The sequence below is a fragment of the Scyliorhinus canicula genome, chromosome 13 (assembly GCF_902713615.1).
Source record: "Scyliorhinus canicula chromosome 13, sScyCan1.1, whole genome shotgun sequence".
NCBI lineage: Eukaryota > Metazoa > Chordata > Chondrichthyes > Carcharhiniformes > Scyliorhinidae > Scyliorhinus > Scyliorhinus canicula.
This window is the reverse complement of record NC_052158.1, coordinates 80,499,491-80,525,410: the sequence shown is the minus strand read 5'-3', so window position 1 is coordinate 80,525,410 and position 25,920 is coordinate 80,499,491. Positions and strand designations below refer to the sequence as shown.

General features: G+C 44.9%; 1 protein-coding gene across 11 annotated transcripts in view; it reads left to right on the top strand.

Annotated features, from left to right (window-relative positions):
* Positions 1-25,920, top strand: part of LOC119976225 (hepatocyte cell adhesion molecule-like) — an 86,281-nt gene that overhangs the window by 49,832 nt on the left and 10,529 nt on the right. For 2 of the 11 annotated variants that reach the window (XM_038816557.1, XM_038816562.1), the window contains exons 2-4: positions 22,520-22,738; positions 25,357-25,461; positions 25,519-25,883. The exons of 2 other annotated variants lie outside the window; for them this stretch is intronic. In XM_038816557.1, the coding sequence (XP_038672485.1) occupies positions 25,370-25,461; positions 25,519-25,883 (457 nt within the window). In that variant the 5' untranslated portion in view covers positions 22,520-22,738; positions 25,357-25,369. Of the gene's footprint in view, positions 1-6,689; positions 6,796-21,694; positions 21,798-21,862; positions 22,212-22,519; positions 22,739-25,356; positions 25,462-25,518; positions 25,884-25,920 lie in introns of those variants that run through there. 7 more of the 11 variants (XM_038816556.1, XM_038816558.1, XM_038816560.1 and 4 more) reach the window with 7 other exon arrangements.

The following is a 25,920-nucleotide window of genomic DNA, read 5'->3' as shown; positions in this document are numbered from 1 at the left end:
GCACCCAACTCCAGCTCCTCAGAGACCATGTTAGGGAACTGGAGCTGGAGCTGGATGAACTTTGGATCATCCGGGAGGCAGAAGGGGTAATAGAGAAGAGTTACAGGGATGTAGCCACACCCAAGCTACAGGACAAGAGTAGCTGGGTTACAGTCAGGGGAAATAAAACAAATGGGCTGACAGTGCAGGAATCCCTCGTGGTCGTTCCCCTTCTAAACAAGTATACCGTTTTGGATGCTGTTGGGGGGGATGACATTCCGGGGGAAGGCCCTAGCGGCTAGGTCTCTGGCACTGAGTCTGGCTCTGGGGCTCAGAAGGGAAGGGGGGAGAATAGAAAAGCAATAGTAATAGGAGATCCAATTGTTAGGGGAATAGATAGGAGATTCTGCGGTCGCAAGCGAGACTCCCAGAAGGTATGTTGCCTCCCGGGTGCCAGGGCCAGGGATGTCTCGGATCGTGGAGGGGGTGAGCAGCCAGAAGTCGTGGTGCACATTGGTACCAACGACATAGGTAGGAAAAGGGGTGTGGAGGTAATAAACAAGTTTAGGGAGTTAGGCTGGAAGTTAAAGGCCGGGACAGACAGAGCTGTCATCTCTGGTGTGTTGCCGGTGCCACGTGATAGCGAGGCTAGGAATAGGGAGAGAGTGCACTTGAACGCATGGCTGCAGGAATGGTGTAGGAGGGAGGGCTTCAGGTATTTGGATAATTAGAGCGCATTCTGGGGAAGGTGGGACCTGTACAAGCAGGATGGGTTGCATCTGAACCAGAGGGGCACCAATATCTTGGGAGGGAGTTTTTCTAGTACTCTTCGGGAGGGTTTAAACTAATTTGGCAGGGGAATGGGAACCGGATTTGTAGTCCAGCAACTAAGGAAGCCGATATTCAGGACGCCAAAGCGTGTAGTGACGCAGTGGGGAAGGTAACACTGACAAAGGCACGTGCAGGCACGGAGATGGGTTGAAGTGTGTATACTTCAACGCAAGAAGCATCAGGAATAAGGTGGGTGAACTTAAGGCATGGATCGGTACTTGGGACTACGATGTGATGTTCATCATGGAAACTTGGATAGAAGAGGGGCAGAAATGGTTGTTGGAGGTCCTGGTTATAGATGTTTCAACAAGATTAGGGAGGATGGTAAAAGAGTTGGGGGGGGGGAGGGGTGGCATTGTTAATTAGAGATAGTATAACAGCTGCAGAAAGGCAGTTCGAGGAGGATCTGCCTACTGAGGTAGTATGGGTTGAAGTCAGAAATAGGAAAGGAGCAGTCACCTTGTTGGGAGTTTTCTATAGGCCCCCTAATAGCAGCAGGGATGTGGAGGAACTGATTGGGATACAGATTTTGGAAAGGTGCAGAAGTCACAGGGTAGTAGTCATGGGTGACTTCAACTTCCCAAATCTTGAGTGGAAACTCTTTAGATCTAATAGTTTGGATGGGGTGGTGTTTGTGCAGTGTGTCCAGAAAGTCTTTCTAACACAGTACGTAGATTGTCCGACGAGAGGGGAGGCCATATTGGATTTGGTACTTGGTAATGAACCAGGGCAAGTGATAGATTTGTTAGTGGGGGAGCATTTTGGAGGTAGTGACCACAATTCTGTGACTTTCACTTTAGTAATGGAGAGGGATAGGTGTGTGCAACAGGGCAAGGTTTACAATTGGGGGAAGGGCAAATACAATGCTGTCAGACAAGAATTGAGGTGCATAAGTTGGGAACATAGGCTGTCAGGGAAGGACACAAGTGAAATGTGGAACTTGTCCAAGGAACAGGTACTGCGTGTCTTTGATATGTATGTCCCTGTCAGGCAGGGAAGAGATGGTCAAGTGAGGGAACCATGGTTGACAAGAGAGGTTGATTGTCTTGTTAAGAGGAAGAAGGAGACTTATGTAAGGCTGAGGAAACAAGGTTCAGACAGGGCGCTGGAAGGATACAAGATAGCCAGGAGGGAACTGAAGAAAGAGATTAGGAGAGCTAAGAGAGGGCATGAAAAATCTTTGGCGGGTAGGATCAAGGAAAACCCCAATGCCTTTTGCACATATGTGAGAAATATGAGAATGACTAGAGCGAGGGTAGGTCCGATCAAGGACAGTAGCGGGAGATTGTGTATTGAGTCTGAACAGATAGGAGAGGTCTTGAACGAGTACTTTTCTTCAGTATTTACAAACGAGAGGGGCCATATTGTTGGAGAGGACAGTGAAACAGACTGGTAAGCTCGAGGAGATACTTGTTAGAAAGGAAGATGTGTTGGGCATTTTGAAAAACTTGAGGATAGACAAGTCCCCCGGGCCTGACGGGATATATCCAAGGATTCTATGGGAAGCAAGAAATGAAATTGCAGAGCCGTTGCCAATGATCTTTTCGTCCTCACTGTCAACAGGGGTGGTACCAGGGGATTGGGGAGTGGCGAATGTCGTGCCCCTGTTCAAAAAAGGGAATCGGGATAACCCTGGGAATTACAGGCCAGTTAGTCTTACTTCGGTGGTAGGCAAAGTAATGGAGGGGTACTGAGGGATAGGATTTCTGAGCATCTGGAAAGACACTGCTTGATTAGGGATAGTCAGCACGGATTTGTGAGAGGTAGGTCTTGCCTTACAAGTCTTATTGACTTCTTTGAGGAGGTAACCAAGCATGTGGATGAAGGTAAAGCAGTGGATGTAGTGTACATGGGGTGCCGGTGTATCCTGATTTGGCGTCAAACCAGCACCCACCGCAATTTTTACGTCAGAGGCTATTCGCCCAATCGCGTTTCGTGAATCCTGCCCCATGTCTTTTCTTGCTATCAATAAAAAAGTGATTCCCAAGAATGTCTTTCTGAAGATATTGCAAATTATTCCTTCTGAGAATAGTTCGCTAATCAACACACATTTTTACTGTGTATTCTCAATGATTTTCTTTAGAATTTTCTTTGCACAATGATATTTTTGATCTCTAATTATCCCAGTAATTCTGGATGCATTATCACTGACCATGAATTTTTCTGACACCCACCCCGCCTCCCCCACCAAATTGTGTTATTTCAGCCTGACCTCCGTACCTGGCTGCAGCAGGGATAGGTCAACTCAGCCATCCCTGTGGAAGACCGGCGAGTGTAGGAGAAAATGGGTGGAGAGAGAACATGTCCCTTTTATGGCATTAGCTGCTGTATTCAAGTAAATTTTGAAAGGTCTGAAGTATTTCAGTTGGTTATTTAGTGAATGGTAAGTGGGTGAAGGAGTGAGTGAGTGTGTGGGTGTGTAGTTGGGTGAATGAGTGGGTGAATGGATCAGTAGTTCAGTGAGTGGGTGGGTGGTGAGAGTAGGTAGTCAGATGAGGAAAGTAATTGGGTCGGATGGGAGGGTTATTGGGTCGGGTTGGGTAGTCAGGTTTGGTCGGGGAGTAGTTAGGTTGGGTCATGGTTAGTCATGTTGGGGAGGGTAGTAATGTCAGAGGGTATTGGATTGGGTCAGGGGAATAGTCGGATTTGGGAGTAGTCAGGTCAGGTCAGAGAGCCTGTTGGGGTGGGCTGGGTTGGGGGAAGTAGTAGTGGGAGAGAGAATTTGGTTGGGTTGCAGGGTCCTAATGAGAAGGTTGGTTGTGATTCTCAGAATCAGTTACACTGAATAATCACTGAGTTATACCCATCATCACATTTCCAGGTTAAACATCCAGGCAAGTCAAGCATATCTAGCCCAAGTCCCTGACACTGAAATCAGTGTAAGAGATATTCATGGTGGGTCGTGGGCAGCGCAAATCAGCTTGGCCGAAGTTTAAACTTCGCAGGCAATTACAGTGTATGTACATGTGTTAAGATTTCAACAGGGTTCCAACACACACCTCAGACTTACATCCAGATTTCATCAAACATAACCTCGGAAGATTCAGACCAACATTTTGGGGAAGGCACCAGGAAACCTTTTTGACTGAGCATCAATTAGGACTGTGAACTTTATTCAAGTACCTCGATATTACCTTACTGGGCTGCCCACCCCACCTCCCTGAAGTTGGTGTATTGATTTTTATGATTAGCTCGGATACTTGCTTTTCAATATCTGTGCTAATTTCAGGTTGTAATGCACACATCCAAATGCTGGCAGTTAGCTCTTGGCTGACTTTCCTCATGCTTAATTTAAGGCAACAAGGTATCTGACTGGTAAAAGGCAAACTGGGATACGTTCACTGTTATAACTTGCCCAGATCCTATTGGCTGGGGACAATTAGTTACTCCATGTTCCTTGAGGAATATGAGCTCCTCCAATCAGGGGGCTGAGGGGCAATCATTAGCAGTGCAGCTGTATAAATACAGCTGGCCAGTGTGGGACCGGCTGAAGGTAAGATAGGGCACGCATGCCCTCCCTCCCTCCCTCCCTCCCTCCCTCCCTCCCTCCCTCCCTCCCTCCCTCCCTCCCTCCCTCCCTCCCTCCCTCCCTCCCTCCCTCCCTCCCTCCCTCCCTCCCTCCCTCTTCTATGAGAGGGAACGAGCAGTGAACTGCTGGTACTGTGTACACATTGCTGTAAATAAAGTTACTTTCTGTTTGACTCGACAAACTCATGCTGGATTCTTTGTGGCCCTCACAAAATTAACCTTCACAAAAAAAGTGATCCGTGCATGGAATATATCTCTAGGAAGGATCATGATGGCCAAAGTCTTCAAATCAGTGCAATAAATGTTCATTCGCGCGTTACACAATAATAGGATCAGGAGGGTAATCTTACTTTCGCTGGGAATCCAGGGGCGGGATTCTTTGGAAACCGGCGGGGTGGGCAACTCCGGCGCAAAGGAGTGGCGCGAACCACTCTGGCGTTGGGCCGCCTCGAAGGTGCGGAATCCTCCGCACCTTCAGGGGCTAGGCCGGCGGTGGATGCGCCGGCTGGCACGGAAGGGGCTTGGCGCCACGCCAACCAGCGCTGAAGGGCCTCCGCCGGCTGGCATGAGTTGGCGAATGAGTGGGAGCGCCAGCGTGTGCTGGTGTCATCCCAGCGCATGCGCAGGGGGGGTTCATCTCCACGCCGGCCATCGCTGACTGCTACACCAGCCGGCACGGAGGAATAGAGTGCCCCCACAGCACAGGCCCGCCAGTGGATTGGTGGGCTCCGATCGTGGGCCAGGCCACCATGGGGGCACACCCCGGGGTCGCAGCTCGTATTCAATGGCGCTTAGTGCCAAAAATGAGCCCCTACTTGCCATTGCTCCTGAATCGCCGTCTGATTCATCAGACCTGCGCCTCAGCGCCACACCGCTAACAAGGGGGAGTTGCTTTTAAACAATCCATCACCACTCACTCCCAGTGAACACATAAGCATGGTAGTGCGTAGACCTGCTCCTCACTTTGGAATGCCAACCTGGCCAGGCTTCTTAACGCTATAGATGCCAGACAGGACGTCTGACCCCAAGGTGGTCGGAGGCCCAGCAGCAGGGTCGGCAATGGTGCCTCGGAGGCAGAGGCAGATGCTGTCAGTGTGGGCAACATGACCAGGAGGACCGCCATCCAATTCAGAAGACCAATGATGTCCACCGCGTTGCAAGGGTAAGTTACCACCTCTCTCCTGGCATTAGTTCCATCTGCCACCCCTCAAATTTCCAAACCCCTCCCTCCACAGATCACTAGCTGACACCGTACACCCTTCCCACACCAATCTTCAGAACACCCTGGCACCCACCAGCACAACTCTTTCATGGCCAGGTGCAGAGTCCACAAATGCCACTGCTTTTGACCTCCCTGACCTATCAAGCATATGGTCACGATGCCCTCTCTTTGCCCGCAGGACAAGATAGCCTACAATAAACGGGAAAGGACCAAGACAGGGTCAGAGTCCCAGAGTTCCAGGTCCTCACCCTCTGTGAGGATATGACCCTGGAGATCGTGGGGTTGGGTGTGTTTCGGAACTTGCCATCGGAAGTGGGCTGGGTGAATTGCAAACTAGTCTGCACCCTGCACGAATCTCAATTTTGGCCTTTCCCACTATTTAGCCGGCACGCCCAGATCAGCGCTGGGCGCAGTGTGGTGGTGAATCGTACTCTACATTTGAAATTCTGATACAAACTCCCTACTGGAATGACAATTTTGCTCAATGAACAATTTGTCTTTGTGGTTAAAATCTAGCTGAATATTTTAGTACTGCACTTACACCATAACTTTACTGAGGCTGCAAACTAGTTTGCACATTTCAATGCTGCCAGGATTTCAGTATAAGTCCACATTTGATTCATACTGAAACTTATGTGATATTGTAAAGTATTTGAAGCATGGTGTAGCCCCCGTTAGATCTTGATCGCAAACCTCCTCTGCACTCACCTCAACACCTCAAAAACCTGACCTTTGTAGCCTTCAACTCCACATTTAAATTCAGCTCCTCTCAACTCTACAATTATAAGCAGTTCTGTTACACGGGAAGTTGTTAAATTAGGGCACTACAGACAAGTTGATAACTGGCTATGTATGTTATATCTAGTGGATATGTTGTATTCAATCTATAATCTTTGAATTAAACTGATTCCTGTGCAGGTTATGATTCAAAAAATATAGTTGCCATGTACCTCCTTATTCAGATTGTTAAAAAGTAACCTAAATTACTTGTCATACATGTGAAATTCTAGTCATTGTCTAACTAATTTTAACTGCTTGTTCTACTAACAACTTACATTGTCCTATGTAAGATATCTCACATTAACAACGCCCATCTGGGGTTTTTTCACACTTTGTCTCCTCACTTAAGGTGGACCACATGACAATGTAACCAAATCGTTTCTGGAAAAGGGGCCAGTTAGTGTGTGAAGGTCCTCGTGGAGCTGTGTTGCTGGTCTGTTACTCGGGAACCACAGGTATGTTTGTAGTTTTCAGTTATGGAATTCAGATCAGACATGGGAAATGACTGAGGATTTAGGTTCCACACAAGTGACAAATGGTACAATTGTCTTCAATATACTGCCAGAGATGTAAGATGTGAATTTTCAGTGCAACCTGGGTTGTGCTTCCTTGCAACATGCACACTTTTCGGGTAAGGGAAAATTTTACCAGTAGTTCTACAGTGGCCATTTTTTTCATACCAAGTTAGAGTTGGTTATGTTATCTGTTTTCCTGTAACATTAAGAAATCCTACCCCTTTTGCTGCTCTTATGTCACCGTTGCCCAGTATGTTGGCAGCAATGCAGTCTCACCTTCTTCATCTGCTAGCTTTTAAAACTTGGCAACACTTCTCCATGAATGGCCATCTCCATCTTTTGTGTTCGAAGATATTGTGCAGCATCTCCAACTCGTTTTGCCTTCAGTGTTCATCTGACCATTGACAGCACAGCATTAGTATATTTACCCCTATGTTACCATTGCCAAGCATCCTACTGATCTCTTATTGCTTCGTGTTGATGACTCTGAAATTGAATCATAAGATTTGAACCTCAGTTTTGAAAATATTTGTTCAGCGCTGGGCTTTAATGCTCAAGAAGATTGGTAAAAGTATTGGAAAGAGCATGGGTATTGTCACATAATGGTAATGTTATTGGACTAGTAATTCAGAGGTCTGGACCAATGCCTCCATGACATGAGTTTGATTCCCACCATGGAAGCGGGGAGGAATTTAAATTAAATTAATTAATAAATCTGAACTAGAATGATTAGGAAACTACCGGATTACCATAAAACCCATCTCGTTCACTAATGTATTTCAGGAAAGGATATCCTTACCCAGATTGGCTTGCATGTGACTCCAGACACCTGGCAACATGGTTGACTGTTAAATGCCATCTGAAGTGACCTGGCAAGCCGCTCAGATGTATTAAATAAGAATAAAACTGGGCAGATCGGCCAGCATTGAACTCGGTAACAGAAATGACAAAGGCACACCTTGCCAAGTCGACCCTTAAAAGCCCTCCTCACGAACACCTGCAGACTTGTGCCAAAATTTGGAGATCTGTCCCACAGATTAGTTAACCAACAGCCTGACGTAGTCATGGAGATCATGAACTGTTGGCATTAGTCAAAACAGAAAGGTTACCTGGTCCAGATGGGATGCAACCTGTGTGAGGTAAAAGGTGGAGGTAGTGGAGGCTCTAACAACAATATTCCTTAGGTATGGGAGTGGTGCCGGAGGGCTGAAGGATTCCAGCTGAAAAATGGGAAAGGAATATCCTGGCAACTATAGGCCAGTCAGCCTAACATCAATGGTGAGGAAACTTTTAAAGACACAATCAGAACAAATATCATTTATCATTTAGAAACATGTGGACAATTGGGATTTGTTAAAGGAAAATGGTGTTTGACTACCTTGCTGAGTTTGGTGATGAAGTAATAGATTTGTTTCAGAAAATATATATAACCTTTCAGAGGATGCTTGATAAGACACTACCTAACAGACTTGATAGCAAAATTAAAGCACGTGGGATTAAAGAGGCAGTAGCAACATTAATACAAGATTGGCTAAGAAACAGAATGATGGTGAATTATGCTTTTTGATATAAATTAATGATTTGGACATGGGAATATAGAACATAATTTCAAAATTTGCAGATAACAAAATTCTCGGAAATATAATAAACAAAGAGGAGATTTCAGGAGGACCTAGACCAGTAGTGGGCAACTTGCGGCCTATCTGGATTCTGAATGCGGCCCATGAGACATTTTGTTGGCCGCTGCCCACGAGCAGAGTTACCACATTCCATTGATTTCTGTCCGCGTAGATTTTATTCCTACCGGTATGACTGGAGTGATACACACGTAAAGCACAGACAAGTGAAATGAGGTAAGTAATGATTGCTCACAACATTGACTATGAGAGGCATAGGCTCCCTCTGCAGCTCAAGTGTAAATATTTCTTTCTTTTTATTCATTTAAAGTTTATGAAAGTTTGATTAACATATAAATGATTAAGCATTTTTTATAACTCCATTAGGAAATAATCAGTGTGTATTCAGTGTATTTAACCTTATTCATGGTTCATGGCTAGTGAACAAGCTTGATATCAATCTTGTGGCCCACTGAGATGAAGGAGGGCCACTCATGCGGCCTACTCATTAACCTAGATTGCCCATTACTGACTTAGACAGACTAGTGAAATGGGCAGATAAATAAAATATAATGCCGAGAAGTGCAGCATTTTGGTAATAAAAATGAGCAGTGGCAATAGAAACAAAATGGTACATTTTAAAGTTAGAGATCTAGGGGTGTAGTTAAACAAATCTTTGAAGATGACTTAAAAAGTTGAGCAGGTTGTTACAATTAGCCCACAGGATCCTAGGCTTTAGGGACAAGTGGCCTTGTGTACAATTAGAAGTTATGGTAAAGCTTTATAAATAAGTGGTTAGGCCTCAACAGGAGTATTGTGGCCAGTCCTGGGCAACATACTTTTGGAAGGATGTTAGGGAAGGAAGGAAGCCGTACACCATGAGGAGAGTGGCTACAATAGCACCATGATGAGGGAAAGATGAACGGTTACTACATTTGCTATCAGACATGTAATTTTTACATCTATTGGCAAGACAAGGCTGAAGTGATCTGCATCACTGTATATACACAAGGGGTTAATGTAAATACACTACAACTAAGTAACCACTGCAGGGAGCACTAGAGATGCATATAATAGACAGACAGGAAGTCAGGGGGAGGACTCTTCACAGGAATAACAGCTAGTGAGCAGGACACAGACAGACAGCTCTCATGTAACATTTGGTATAAGCTCTGGAGAGAGAACAAACTTACACAATAAAGCATCAACTTCAACTGTAAGACTATGAGCTTTATTCAGACATAAGAAGTAATATAAAGGCCACCAATTCAGGAGGCGTGGAGAATGTTAATTCCAACAGAATACACTCATTGTTAAAAACAAACCATTGTGGCGCCATGACCACAGCCTTATACCAAAAGGCCGTCTGTACGGTAAACTGGCCTCTGGATCATGTCCTGCTGGATGTCCATACCTCTGCTGCAAGCAAGATATAAAGTTGGTCGACATCAACAACAAACAGATGGAGACAGCTGAGAAGACGTGTCACCTCTGGAGGCTGACTGCCTGGAGGGGCAGTGGATGAAGCGAGACAAAATAGAAAACTCAGCTGGCTGACATGAAGGCCTTAAGAAAACAAGAGATCAGCAAATCCTCCACCTTCTCAGCCCACTGTCTCCCACTGCAGCAAGTGTGGCACAGACTGCCACGCCACAGTAGGGGTGCCTGAGCCACAACCAAACAATTTTTCAACAGAGTTGACCTCCAAAGGGCAAACTATTGTCTGACAAGACAGAAGGCTGCCAAACAATCAGCGATGCAGGGTTTTGTTTATGCGACAAGTTGTTGGTACTGACCCAATAGGCTATATGTTCCCCTTCTGCGCTGTTGAAAAATGTCTGCGGAATACATTTCATGGGGAAATGATAAAACACTGGGTTTGTTATGTTGAAAAAATTATCTCATGAGTTTGGACCACTGCATATTATTACTGACACCCCATGAATGTGAGTCAGAATTTCTCATTTTCACAAGTGTGAGCTATCATGATGTAGAAAATATCATTTTTTACATTGTTTAGTTTGAGTTCCTGATTGTATCTCACACAGGGTAAAAGTAGGAATCATATAAGGAGTGAAGAAGCAGCGGTGTTTGGTCACCAGTAGCACAAAAATACCATGGGCTTGAATTTTTCACATAGTGGGGGTTCGACTCCCACCATCCAGACCACCGACTCTGACAGGCCCACTGCAATTTCACATTCCAGTGAGCATTGATTGGCAGCAGGCGGGACTTAGGTCCTCACTTAGAAGGAAGTCCCACTGTGCACAGCAGCCGAGCAATCAGATTGGCACACTGCTCTCCAGCTGCGCAAAAAGCATGTGCAAAAGGATTGATTAAACATGTTTTCTGGCCAGCAACGTTCAGTCAGCAGGTTATGGTCACATTGAGGAACTAGTCGTATGTACACTCCCATGCACGGCGCACTGCACCAGAACACACACCCGCAGCCCAGCCCCCAGCGATTGAGGCCTGTGATTTTGTATTCCCATTTCCACCTTCAGCTATCGGACCGAGGGAAAGGTCCTTCAGTGGTCACAAAGCCTGCATGGCCAGGCTTCCTGTCTGAGGCCCTCCCGGTTAGGGTGGGTGGAATCCTAGAAGGGATCCCGTCCATGAAATTTCACACACCCCCTGCTTCAAAGCCCAAAAGGGGGAATATGAAATTCAAGCCTTAAAATTTTTTACATTGTTGAGCCTAATTCTAGGATACTTTAATTCTCCTATTTTAACTCTAACCATGTTACGGACCATTCCTGAACCAAAAGCATGGCCAGGTAACCTGTCATAGATGTCCATAGATGAGCTTATGAGTTAAGCTCGCATGCTCCTTGACCTTCTCTGCCTCTGTATATAGATGGGTTAGACCCAATAAATAGGGATTTGGCAAAAGAGATTTGAGAGGTTCATGTGTGTCCACTCTGCTCCAAATAACAATGACTTAATCTGTCAGCATTCCTGTTCCACAAGTCACACCCTGTCTGTTATTTGAGATTGGTGATGTCCATTATTTTCTATTTTAACCAAAACTTAATGGCATTAAAGAGTGATAACCCCTAGGGTAAGACCATTAAAAGGTAGTTCCTGGGACAATGGGCTCCAGGTAGAAACTGACAATAAGTGGCAGACTCAGCTGCGTCTCCTTTCCTTATTTGGGAAGGCCTACGTGCCTCGGACACTGACGGCCATGGCCGACAGGGAGCCGCCCAGCCATCAAGGTGTCCGCCCGATTTGGTCAGGATCGATCAGGGTGATCGAGACCCTATCGATCCATTGGGCCTTCCCCTGGGACCGCCCAATAGGATGTGAAAATTGGAAGGATAAAAGGTGCTGCGTAGCCCACCACTCGCTTTCTCAACTGCAGCTTTCGAAAACCAGCAACAACGGTGATACCTTCGCCAGCCAAGAAGACCATCCGCGCCATCCACAGAGGGACCAGAGCTGAGGACACAGACGATCAGCAATAGACATCCAGCACTGCCAGACTGCAAGCTTATAGATAAGGTCATACCTGCTCTGTACTTGCCAGTCACCAGGAAGTTAAGTTAAGGTCATTTAGTGTATTAGTTTTAGAGTCCAACTTGCATGTGTGTGTTAATATTAACCTTGTTTGCTTGTTAATAGCCAATTATTGTATTCAGCAACTTGTGTGATCATTTTTCCACCATACACGGGTTAAACACACACTATGGTTTAGAAGGCACAACAGATTTAATTATACAACTCATAAGAGACTGCTAGCTCGGAGCAGCATGGTAGCACAAGTGAATAGCACTGTGGCTTCACAGCGCCAGGGTCCCAGGTTTGATTCCCCGCTGGGTCACTGTGTGTGCGAAGTCTGCACGTTCTCCCCGTGTCTTCGTGGGTTTCCTCCGGGCGTTCCTGTTTCCTCCCACAGTCCAAAGCCGTGCAGGTTAGGTGGATTGGCCATGATAAATTCCTTTAGTGTCCAAAAACAGTTAAGAGGGGTATTGGGTTACGGAGATAGGGTGGAAGTGAGGGCGGTGCAGACTCGATGGGCTGAATGGCCTCCTTCTGCACTGTATGTTCTATGTTCTAAAGCTGAAACTAATGGTGAGATTTGCCCCATCCCGCCAACAACGATGCCAGCCAATTGCAAGACCAGAGATTTGGGCCAATTCCAACCAACTGAGTTGGTTGAGTTGCAGGAGACAGAGTGGAGATAATGGACATGTACTCTAATTAGTGGAAGGTCTTGGGGTGCACTGGGTAGCATCCAAGCCTCTGAACAAGTAGCTCTAGGTTTTAGTCTGTAAAAGCGCGAGGTATCAACAAGGAGGCTGCTTGAATCATAAAGTGATTTGTTTGAATAACAATGAGATCAAACGAGATACAGGTACAGTAACTACAAAATAGGTCTTTACTCTATGACTCCTGGGTCCACACTCATTGGGCCCCTGCTCCCTGGATATCTTCCCATTGGCCAGGGTTCGTGCGCTCCCGCACACTAGCCCCTGGGTGGGTCATGTGGTCCGCGATTAGTCGTCCCAGATATGGACCAATCTGCCTCATCCCTCTCCCCTCAAGTCACTCAATACTATATACATTACAGGCTACTGACAGGTAACTGTTTACAACAAGGTCAGACCCACAAAAAGGGAACGGTAGATCAGTCGATCAGGCAACTTCCGAAGTCTGGTGGTATGCTTCAGTTCTCTGACAGGTTCTTCTGCCATTAAGATATTGGTGTAGTTAGCAGCAGATGGTTGTCTAAAGGTCTCAGAAGGTGAGTGGCTGCAGACCCCCCTCTCCATTTCTCTCTGAAGTAGCAAGCGGTCTCTTCTGAAACAACTGTTTCCCTCATTTCTGGTTTTGATGAAGAAACATTACCAGTAACCACTGGACCCACCTGTTTTGCTGCGGGGGTTGCAGCCTCTCTCCTTATGTGGTCCACGTAATTTTTCCCGTCGCCCATGTCGATCCACCAAATCCAATACAGGCCCAGACCTTGCTACGATTCTCCCAAGTAACCATGGTAGTCCAACCCTGAAGTTTCTAATAAAAACTAGATCTTCTTGGAAAGATCTGTTGCCTTTGGTCAAGACATGGGGCTGGATTCTCTGATCAACGATGCCGAAATCGCATTCGGCAACGGGGCGGAGAATCCCCGATGAAGCCGAAATCGGGGCGGTGCGGCATTCACGATGATCCACCCCCTGAAAAGCGGCCTACTCGGAGAGCACGCTTTATCCATGGCCTCCGAACATTGGCTGAGGCCCGCCCCATGATGCTCCGTCCACGACTGGCCAAGTTTCCGACAGCGTGGATCGCGTGTGGTCTCACCCGCCGGGAACTCAGCGGAGGGGCGATCCGCGAGCAGGGGGAACATATTCTGGGCTGGGGGCACTGTGGTGAGGCGGTCCATGACAAGCGAGCAAGCCAAAAGGGGGGACTATTTCGCGGGCCGGGTCCACGAGCGGCATCCCCAATGAAGCGCGGCGTGGCCACTGCAGGTCGCTGCTGTGCGCATGCGTGGCCACGGACACGGCATCTCTCTGGGCCATATTTGCAGCCAGAGCTGGGGGCTCTACATTCCCCCCTGCTAGCCACCCCCCCATCCCCCCCCCCCCCCCAAGACTCCGAACAGGGACCTATGGTCATTTTGCACAACTTTCCTGGCGTAAAATCCAGCCCATGTTATTTATTTTGTGTAGTTTGCCTCGCCTCCACCCTCCCACCAAATTTGGAAACATTAGCCCCAGCCGAGTTTGGAGTTCTGCTGGTGTTAGCCAGTGGTAATGTGGGGGTGGTGCTGCAAGAAAAGAGGAAATTGGCTAGCTTGAGATGCAATGGCCTATCTGGCTGCATTTTCAACACGGACTTGAAAGTTTGCAAAGCTTTTTCCACCAGGCCATTCGAGGCCAGCTGATAGGTGGCTGTGCGGATGTGCGGGATAGGTCTGTACAAAATGCTGGAATTCCTCCCATGTAAAGGCATGCAACTATCCAAAACTATAACTTCTGGGAGGCAGTGAATTGCGAAAATCCATCTTAAAGTTTCAATGGTGGTTGCCGAAGTCGTGGTGCAAATTTCTTGCTCATTTAACCACTTGAGTGAGATTCCACCAGTACCAAGAACATTTTTCCTCGGAAGGGACCGGAACATGCAATCTTGTTCAAGGACGGCCTGGTCATTCCCAGGAATGCAGTTGAGTCACTGACGGTAGGTTCTATTGTGACTGGTTGAGCAGATTCTTGATGTCTTTGTCGATGCCTGGCTACATATGTAGCTCCTGGCCAATATTTTCATTTTGGATTGTCCAGCATTCATGCTATGCGGTTCTTGTAGTCGCGATCCTCTTGCTGGAGGTGTTACCACCGACCGGGACTCCCAGAATAGTACCCCGTCTTCGCAACTTGAGTTTGTCTTTCCTCAGTTGGTAGGGTCTGACCTACTCTGATTTATGAAGACAAGGGGGAAAGCGGTGCTCATGAGTAAGAGGGTGGCATTTTTGTGTGGTAATATTGTGGCAGATCCTCGGGGAAGATTTGTGATGGTGAGTGGGAGGCTGGGGTCATGGTGCTGGTAAATATATATGCCCCCAACTGGGATGATGTGGAGTTTTTGAAGAGTGTGTTGGCAAAGGTCACAGACCTGGACACACACCAGTTGATTATGGGGGTGGGGGGGGGGAGATTTCAAGAAGGTTTTGGATCCAAAGGTAGATTGGTCATGCCCTAAGTCCCTGAAGGTGTTGGCAATGGCGAAGGAACAGTTGGGATTTATGGAGTGAATGGAAGGGGTGGACCCGTGGCGATTTGGAGGCTGTGCGAAGGAATTTTCATACTGTTCGCATGTTGACCGGGTGTATTCTAGGATTGATTGGTTTTTTTTTGTTCTGTGTAGGAGGTTGATGGCAACGGTGGTCAGGAAGGAATATTCGGCCATTGTGGTCTCAGATCACGGGTTGCATCTGTTGGATTTGCGAGTGGAAAGGGGGGGTTTCCAGTGGCAGCAGTGGAGGTTGGATGTGGGGTTGCTGGCTGATAAGGGTTTCAGTGAAAGGATAGGGGTGGCTATACGGAATTACGTGGAGCTAAATAAGATGGACGAGGTCTCCCCCTCCATAGTGTGGAGCTTTGGAGGCGGTGATCAAAGGGGGGTGTATCTCAATCCGAGCACATAAAAAGAAGGGGGAGTGGCTAGCAAGGCATAGGTTAGTGGATCCATTCTAGAGGTGGATTTAGCACCAGGGGAGGGGGCTCAAAAGGGGTCTGGCCCGCGATCGGTGCCCACCGGTCAGTGGGCCGGCCTCTCTGAAGGAGGCACTCCTTTCCTCCAACGCCCTGCAAGATCACTCCGACATTTCTTGCAGAGCACCCGCGGGGAGGATGGCCACCGTGCATGCGCGGGTTGGCGCCGGCAAACCTACGCATGCGCTGGTGATGTCATTTATGCAGCGCTGGCCGCGTAATTTACAGGGTGCCGCTTTGACGCGGTGCCAAGGCCCGGCGCGTGTTAATAACACGTCGCCGCTCCTAGCCCCCCGGGGGTGGGAGAATAGGGGGCAAGGAGCGGCCTCCGACGCCGGAGTAAAACACTCCGCTTTTCACTCTGGCGTCGGCACTTAGTCTCCCGATGGGAGAATCCCGCCCAAGGAATCAAAGGAGTGTGGTTTGTACCGCCTGATATCATCGCTGAATATAGATAAGCAAAGGTGCTGGTAACACGTAGAGAGGACTGTGTGCCGGGTGTGATAGGGGAGAACCAAACGGGATTTGTGAAAGGGCTGCAGCTGTTGGTGAATAGTCAAAGGCTGTGGATATGATTATGAAGGTTGTTTATTGATGTTATGTTTCTTATTTCTTTCTGTATAGAATTGAAAATGCCTTAAATAATAAAAAGAAAAAAAAAGATTATCTGTTTGCCTGGGTCAAAATAAAACTAGTAAAGTAGACAATTATAAAGCCAGCTTGACCTGTTTGAAGGCCTATTGCGAAGGATCATTCCAGGATCAATACTTTTTTTTCATAGATGGTGCAATGGCGCTTAAGTTGTTGCCAAGTTTGGGATTAATCGCCTGTAATAATTGAACATACCCAGAAATGATTTCAATTCCGCAATGTTTTTCGGTGCAGGAATTTCTCTGAGGAGTGCAGGCCTTTGGCATCAACTTTAAACCCCAGATATGTCACTTCACTGAAAGGTGCATTTATCCCTTTTCAGTCTGATGCCTACATCTCTAAATTTCTTCAGGATTTCCTCCAGTTTGGCTTGATGTTCGTCGTGTGAAGTCCCCATCACCAAGACATTATCTAAGTACAGCATGACTTTTGACTGCTGTGCCTGTGTCAACCTCCAGACTCAATGGTCGCCCATTAACCTTTAGGACTATCTCAATGGGAGCCATTTTGCTCACTTTTACATGATTAACTTATAAATCTCGGATTCTCCCTCAGACTTTTCCTTCACTTTATGTACTGGAGTCAGGGTGTCTTTTTTCTTTGAAAACTGGGTGCACCGTCTAACACGTATGGTCCTTCCTGTTACAATTGAAGCAAATGAAATCTTTGCAGTGACATGTATCCTGAGGGTGATCTCCCCACATCTGTATCACTCATTAAAACTCCTGGGCTGACAACCAATTTGTCTTCTCCGATTCTGTCCACAATCCATCATGGTCATGGAATTTCAGTTCAGTCTCCCCTCTGACCATCACTCAGTGTCCTTATATAGCTGCCGTACCACTCCAAAGTTGATTTACCTCGCCTTCCTGCACACACTGTAGCTCAGAAGCGTGCCTTTCGGCATATTCTGTGTATTGAGCTGTCTCTATCGCTTTATCCAGGGATATTTTTGTTTCAGCTAATCATTTCCTTTTGGACATTGACATTCTTAATGCCACAAACCAGGTGATCATGTAACTTAGAATCATGGAATAGAATTACTACAATGCAGAAGGAGGCCATTTGGTCCATCGAATCTGGATCGACCCTCTGAAAGGGTATACTACCTGGGGTCAAACCCCCACGCTATCCCCTAAATCCAGTAACCCCACATAGCCTAACCTTTAACTTTTTGGACACTATGGGGCAATTGATCATGGCCAATCCACCTAACCTGTACGTCTTTGAACTGTGGGAGGAAACTGGAGCACCCGGACCAACGCAGACACGGGGAGAAAGTGCAAGCTCTGCCCAGATAGTCTCCCGAGGCAGGAATTGAACCTGGGTCCTTGGAGCTGTGAGGTAGCAGTGCTATCCACTGTGCCACCGTGCTGCTGAATTCGCAGTGTTTAACCATTTGGTAAAACTGGCTATAAATGCAAAAACTGTCTCCCCTGGTTCCCTGATGATGAAATTGAACTTATCCATTACAGTATGGTGGAGGGTCTGGGGTTGTAATGGTCTTTCACTGATGTTACTAACTAATCAAATGACTTAGTATCCCAAGCCTCTGAGGATGTAAAATTTCTCATGAGTTTTTAAGTTTGGGGTCCACACACCATAAGCGAGATGACCTTTTGTTTGTTTTCCCCAGTAATCTCATTAGCTATGGAAAGTATCAAGCCTCTCAATGTATTGGCCTTTCATTACCCTGGTCAAAATAATCTAGTTTTCCTATTAGCGGCATTATTTCTCACTCACCATTCCTGCAGGGACCACTTTTCATTCCTTCTCTGAAGATTTCCAATGACATCCACTTCCCCTCGAATTTTGATGCTTGCAACCATTGTCAAATTTACTCTTGTTGCCAATGTAATAGCATGAGGTATCAATGAGGAGGCTGCTTGAAAGTGATTTATTCAAACAACAATGAGGTCAAATTATATACAGGCACAGCAGCTACAATACAGGTCTTTACTCCTTGACTGCTGGGTCCTCACTCACCAGGCCCTTGCCCCTTGAGCACCTCGCTGCTTTCCCATTGGCCATGGTTCGTGCACCCACGCACAATAAACCCCGGGTGGATCATGTCATCGGCAAACGATCGCCCTTTAAACGGGCCACATTATCACAGGGTCCCACCCAGGGCTTGATGAACAAGGAAGGTGTTAATGCAGCTAACAGATTGAGTGTCAAACTACAAAATCCTACCAACACACCAATAGCAGGCTGTAAAAGCGAGTGAGACTCCTGGCCAGCCATGTTTGATGATAAGTGGTGTCCCTCAAGCTACGAGCCTCTGGCGGCAGGCTAGCAACCTGCTTCAGGAAAAGCCTGGCAATAGAAACACCTGAAAGTCTGCCTTGTGCACCACTAGGTGAAGGAAGAGAAACAACAGGCGGGATTATCCGATCTGCCAGCCGCATGTACCACGGCGGAGCTCCCTCGCCGTCAGCAAGATTCTCCGTTCCTGTCACCTGCCAATGGAATTTCCCATTGTGGCCACCCCACACCGCCAGAAAACCCATGAGCATGGGTGCACTGCTGGTGGAATGGAGAATCCCGGCTAACAACTTTAATTGTTAACTAATATAAATGTAAATAATCTTTATCGTCACAAGTAGGCTTACATTAACACTGCAATGAAGTAACTGTGAAAAGCCCCGAGTCGCAAATTCCAATGCCTGTTCGGATACAGAGAGGGAGAATTCAGAAATCTCAGCTGGTATGGGAATTGAACCCATGCTGCTGGTCTTGCTCTGCATCACAAACCAGCTGGCTAGCTCTCTGAGCGAAACCAGCCTTGAGCGATTTTATTAATGACACAGATTATAGGAAAGTCACATCTCCAAATTTGCCAATGACACAGAGATAGGTGGTATTATACATCATATAGGTGGATGCAAAGAAATTTCATGAATGGAATTCAGTCACAGGTCAGTCATGACCTCGCAGAAGGCTTAAAGGACTAAATGACCTACTTCTGTTCCTACAGTCTGAAGAAAGGTGATAACCGAAATGAGCATGAACTTCATTAAAAACAACACTAATGAACAGTGGAATTCCATCTATTCTGTCACAAAGGAAAAAATTGATATTGAGTGAAATTTGCCTAAATCTGAACTTTTTTTATAGCTTTATGTACAAACTAAACTCTTCTGACAATCTTATATTAATGCGATGGAAAGCAAAGGGCACTCCCACACACACTACATACACACACCACAGGCAGTATTTGTTTCATGTGTTTTCAAGAGCTGAATGGAAAATGTGTAGGACAGTAAGGCTACTAATATAATCAGATGGTGGGGTTATTCAACAGGAAGTGGCTGGAAACACACATACATTTCTTAAATAAATACGGCTTTTGTTTAAAACAAACGTGCTGGGTGGTTATTCTTTCTAATGCCCAGTGCGGAGGGAATTAGCATTCTGTAAACATCAAAGCAGCCCACACACCAATAAAAATGTTGAAAATAAACAGATGAAGGTTAGAAATCAAGATTCACCTACACCAGTGAGGAAAGTTTTAGACACAGCGACAAAGCCGTGGGTGAGATAGGATTTTTTCATGTGAATATTACCACATTGCATTTTATTAACCTGGCAATTAAAATAATTGTCTTCTGTAATATAAGAGTTTCAAATTAGTTACCAGTTTTCACGCGTTGATGCAATCCCCAAAGAAGGGACAGAAATCAGACGATGATGACAATACTGAATGTTTTACTTTGTGTACTTATGCCCATGTTCAGAAATGGTGTCAGAATGAAGCCAACAGCTACAGGCCAGTCAGTTTAAACTTAGTGACAGGAAAGATATTGAAAAGCATAATCTGTGTCACAATTAACAGTTGTTACTCATGTGGATTGATTAAGTAAAGCCTGCAAAGATTTGCTATGTAAATCATATTTAACTAACTTGATTGAGTTTTTTGATGAGGAAACAGCAAGCGTTGATGAGGGTTATGAGACTAATGTGGTTGATATGGACTTTCAGAAATTATTTGAGCCTCACCGACAATAGTTGAAGACCGTGGAATAAAAAGGACTGTGGCAACATGAATAACACTTTGGCCGCATGACAGGAAGCAGAGTAGTGGGGAATCATTTTTTTTTGGACTGGAGAAAGGCATACAATTGGATTCCCCAGGGTTCAGAGCCAGGATTACTGTTTATATATATATATAAATGTTAATGACCTAGATTTGTGTATACAGAGCAAGATTTGAAAATACCATATAGCTTGGAAGTACAGAAAATTCTGAGGAGCATTGTGTTAGGACACAGACAGGCTGGCAGAATGGACAACGGTGCAATAATTGAAAGTTAACACAGAAAAATGGAAACTGGTATATTTTGATAGGAAGAACGAGGTGAGGCGACTTAACAAAATGGTTCAATTCTAAATTCACTACAGACACAAGATCTGGAGGTATATGTGCATCAATCGTTGCCATAACTGTGCAGGGTGAGAAAATGGTTAAAAGGGTAAATGGATTCCTGGGCTTTATAAGTAGAGGCTTGGAGTGCAAAAGCAAGGAAGTTATGATGAATCTTTACAAAATACTAACTGAGCCTCAACTGGAATATTGTGTCCAATTCTGGGAACTGACCATTCAGATAGATGTGAATTTAAAGAGGGTGCAGAAAAGATTGAAGTGAATGTCCAGGGATGATGGACTTCAGCCACATAGCTAGACTGGAGAAGCTGGGATGGTTCTCCTGGGGGGGGGGGGGGGGGGGGGAAGAGAAGGGTGAGAGGAGGTTTGATACAGGTGTTCAAAATCATGAGGGGTCAGAGTAGGTAGGGGGAAACTGTTCCCATTGGCAGAAGGGTCCAAAACCAAGGGACACATCTTTAAAGTGATTGGCAAAAGAACCAAACCTGAGATAAGAAAAAGTTTTTTTTAATGTAGCATGTGATTAAGATCCGGGGCAGGTTCAGTTAAGCCTTTCAAAAGAAAGTCGGATAAGGGAATGAATTTGCCATGGAGAAAGGGTGACTAGTGGAACAAGCTAAACTGCTCTTGTAGGAAGCTGGCTGGCATGTCTTACTGAGACAGTTGATTTCTTTCTGTGCGTAGCCAAGCCCTTATTCACTGATTCCATTATATCTGGTTGTTTTCACCCATCAGTCTAGTGATTTCCACATAAAATGTGTACATTCACCGTGAGAATTAACTGTTGGCAGCAAAGAGGAACACAATTACAACTTTAAAATCGGTCAGCCTCACCAAGTGTCATTCACACATTTGGGCTTTGAGGTATCTGCCCACATTCACCATTAAACGGAGCTCCACGTGCCCCTTTCCAAAGGCGACATTCTATTCGGAATCACTTGCAGGCCAGCGTGTCTGTGAGTGGACAGAGTTGACCCCACGCCTCAGCCAGAGCTGTTCTTGTTGGTGTTCAGGACGTTGCTCAGAGATTGAGAGGAGCCGCTTGGGAGAAAGACGCTGCGACTCAGGGAGGAGTGAGTGAGTCTCAGAGAGGGAGACTGAGAGACTCGCTGCTGGACACATGGTCAAGAGACAGTGAGGGGGAGACGGAGGGATAGGTCATCACCAACTCCCTGACTAGAAACCGCGCCCTTTTTTTCAGAGCGAAGGCAGGAAAAAAAGGGCTGGAGGAAAATTTTGACTCAGAATTTCCCACAAGACAAACGAGTTTCCGAAGTTAGTAAAGTGCGGGAACAAAATTAAAACAGTTTGGAAACCTCCCGTATACATTCAGGTTGAAGTGAAATTCATTCACCGATTTCCCGGTAAAGATTTTTAAAATTATTTTTAGTGTTTGGACTAGGAAACGTTTTTGACCTGGAATAATAATTCTTTCACAATCTTCTTTCAAGACAGTAAGAAGTCTTAGAACACCAGGTTAAAGTCCAACAGGTGTGTTTCAAACACTAGCTTTCGGAGCACTGCCCCTTCCTCATGTGAATTCTTTCTAGACAGTCGACCCAGTTTACTTCAGTGTGCTGTAAGATATTTTGCTCTCGAATATTTCACTGTTACTGAGAGCTCTTTAATATTATTATCCACATTGAAAAAGTTAGCCAGGTGTGAAGTGTGGATGGTGAAGTGGGGCTCGCTTCAAATCTGGGTGAACCGTTAAAGAATTGAACTGGAGCAAAAACAAATACAGCGAATGCTGGAAATCTGCAATCCAAACCGTGACTTTAACTCTTTCTTCTCCACAGATGCTGCCCGACCTGCTGAGGATTTCCAGCATTCTCTGTTATTCTTTAAGGAATTGATTTGTTCTGGTGTCGGTCAGCAGATTATTGTCGCGTTACCTGTAGTGACTGGGATTTATAGAGACTCAGCCAGAGTTTGCACCGTGATTACAGCCCAGTCTTTATTTGCTGCAAACTCCAGGTTATTATGAGAAGGACATTTTAGACAGTGTCTATCTCCAGGTAAGTGATCACTGGGGATCAGTGGAAATGTATTTAAGGTTTGCGGGTTAAAGGGTAAATGGATATTTATATGTATCAATCTAAAATTGATTATGTGCAACGCTCTTGGGGGAATATTAAAGGCGGTATCTAAATTCAAGTTGGTGTTTGATATGAACTGTAACTTGAGATGCTCTTTAGTTTGAGTTACACCCAGAAAACTTAATGGAAAACTCAATACATGAAAATACCTTTGGCTGCAAACCTAATCTTCATGTTCAGTAAATTCCAGAGTTACTTCCTGATAGAAATCTCTCCGGTTATTTCTAAAAGTGGATCGGCCGAATGATGTGACCGTTTTAAATTGAAATTAAACAAACTCTTCCTGCGGGGATTTTTTTTAATGGACTCTATTTTTGTAAATTACATTTGATGATAAAGCAGAATCTAAAGGCAATATCGCATCATTAAAATAGAGCGGTACACAAATAATTAATTCAATTTATTCAATGTGCTGGCTTTTAAAAAAAACCTATTTATTATTTGAAGTGAACCTTGCCAATTTTGATTTTCTACTCTTTAATTAAATTTACTCCAATGGGTGAATTTTGGCTGCAGCAAAATGCTTCCAATCAGCTTTCAAAATTTGAACCACCTCAGCTATAGATGACAGTCTCTGCCCGGGTGGAAGTGTTTCAGAGTGCTGTGTTATCCTATCAGTTACACGTGGCGTTTTCAAACACCTCAACTTGGTTTGTTACCGTCAACAGCGGCACATATGGTTCTCTCCCTGCACTTTGTATTTGTCAAAGTCGATTATTTCACCTAAAATATAACCACAAAATTCAAGGGCGCAAGTAATTTTTTCAAAAGGTGGAACGACCACTGGGCGTTCTCTCTCTCATGCACAATAGTCGATATTTGGAATAGATTTTCATTCATCGTTAATGCGCTTAACACTTTTAATAGTTAGATTAATACTATTGAATGGGAATTCTGGGCAAAAAGACATGGATAATTAATTATGACCATTAAATCAATGGATCAATAGATCACAATGGATTCAGCCTTGAGAGGATCATGAGAATGCCCCGTGGAATCCAACTGGTGCTGGTTAGATTACCCAACTGTAATGTTACATTGATCTGATAGGATTATCCAATTTTCCTGTGGCTGAAGATTGAAATATATAATTTATTCTGATTATGTGATAGCTGTTTATGAAAAATACATTATTTGGTCAGGTTAGTGTCTGGTAACATTAAACAGATCGTCACAGTCATTCTGCATCCTATTTTTGGCATCACTTTGCTCAATTTTTGCGTGAAGTTAAGTCAGAAATGGAACTGAATATTTCTGACATTTCCATCCAAAAAGCAAAGCCTGAATAAAACGAGTTCAATATTCTTTTTTGTAAATAAATGTAGAGTGCCCAATTAATTGTTTCCAATTAAGGGGCAATTTAGCATGACCAATCCACCTACCCTGTACATCTTTGGGTTGTGGGGGCGAAATCTGCGCAAACACAGGGAGAATGTGCAAACTCCACACGGACAGTGACCCAGAGCTGGGATCGAACCTGGGGCCGAGGCGCCATGAGGCAGCAGTGCTAACCATTGCACCACCGTGCTGCCTACGAGTTTAATATTCTAATTATACTTTAGTTACAATCATTTGAAAGTAATCATACTTGAGAGCTGAACAGTTTTTAAAAATGGCCTGTTTCATTGAAAATGTGAAATGATCCTTTTATGGCTTTGAATAGTGTGTGAGGAGTTTAATAAGGTAAGTGGGTAAAAATTGGAACCTCTTCCAAAGATAACACATTTGTTGCAGTTGCACAAAGCCATTTGCCTTCACATGGCCAGCTTCTTCTACAAGTTCTCTGTGGTCTCAACCACAGGCTTCTCACTACAGGGAATGTACCTTTTAATGGGTCAGTAGGAGGTGTGATATTGACAGCATGAAACAGATGAAGTGAAGTTATTCTCTCCTGTGGTTTAATGCTTTGCTGTTGCAAATTAATTCCCCGTGCGCAGATGCTCAACAGACTTGAGACTGGCAAATTGTGGTGATAGCTTGCATTCCTGTGTAGAAAATAACAAGCAATCACACCGCTCCTGAAACATCACATTGTGATCCATCATAGGTCAGACACTACACTACATATGAAGAATCTTCAAACACTTTCTCACACTCGTGGACAAGATTTTGTCACATTATAGTCAATTATTTTTCAATTTCAAACCTCTTTCTTCATCATGCCTTCATTTGCCATTCTTAATGTTATCAAAACTATTCTGATCACTAAATTTTCTTCTCATTCTTGTTAATTTTAAAAACATAATTTTACATACTCTATCCTTGCTGTATTCTTACTCAATCTTCCCTGGGACCTCTGCACGTTTATTTACAATTATCTCCTTTTGGAACAGTTGGAGTTTTAAAACCCATGCATTTTATAACTCAGTCAACTCATACTCCTTTCAGCCTTGGTGCTCTCGTACAATGATTTGTTCTCAATATTGATGTTTTTCAATTTAAAAACAAAATACTTCAGCCTGCTCTAATTGAACGGAATTAGATTCTCATGATAAAACAGTGCTGGTACTCAACAAATTTATTTTATCCTTTGATAGAAGAAGTTATTTTATGATCAATCATGGCAAACAAGAAGAAAAAACAAATGGCACACAATGTAGATATGAAGAATTTGGATGTGAAAATACTGACACTGCATTCAGGTAAAGGGAATCGTTAATCATTTTGAAGAAAGATAAATATTAATCAATTGAATGCAGAAATGCGTTTTCCATTCCAGTATTCCATTTGCTTACATTGTGTAAGACAGAGATCTCAGCCAATACCGTCATTAATGCTGCCGTGGGAGAACAGGTGCTGTTCCCTGTACATAACCAATGTGGAGCTGTGTCTGAAGTAACATTTCTATCAAAATCACCAATTAATACTAAACTTGCTTCCTGGAGTTTCAACACATCTGACAAACAGCCACTGTATGAAAACAGACTGAAAAGGAGCAGGAATGGCTCTGTGATGCTGCACAATGTACAGATTCATGATACTAAATTATATCAAATAGAAATCGAGTGCTACAGCACAGCAATGACAGCTGCAAGACAACAATTAATTGATTTGCGAGTGTTTGGTAAGTTACTTTAATATCATAACTTTAAAATAAAACT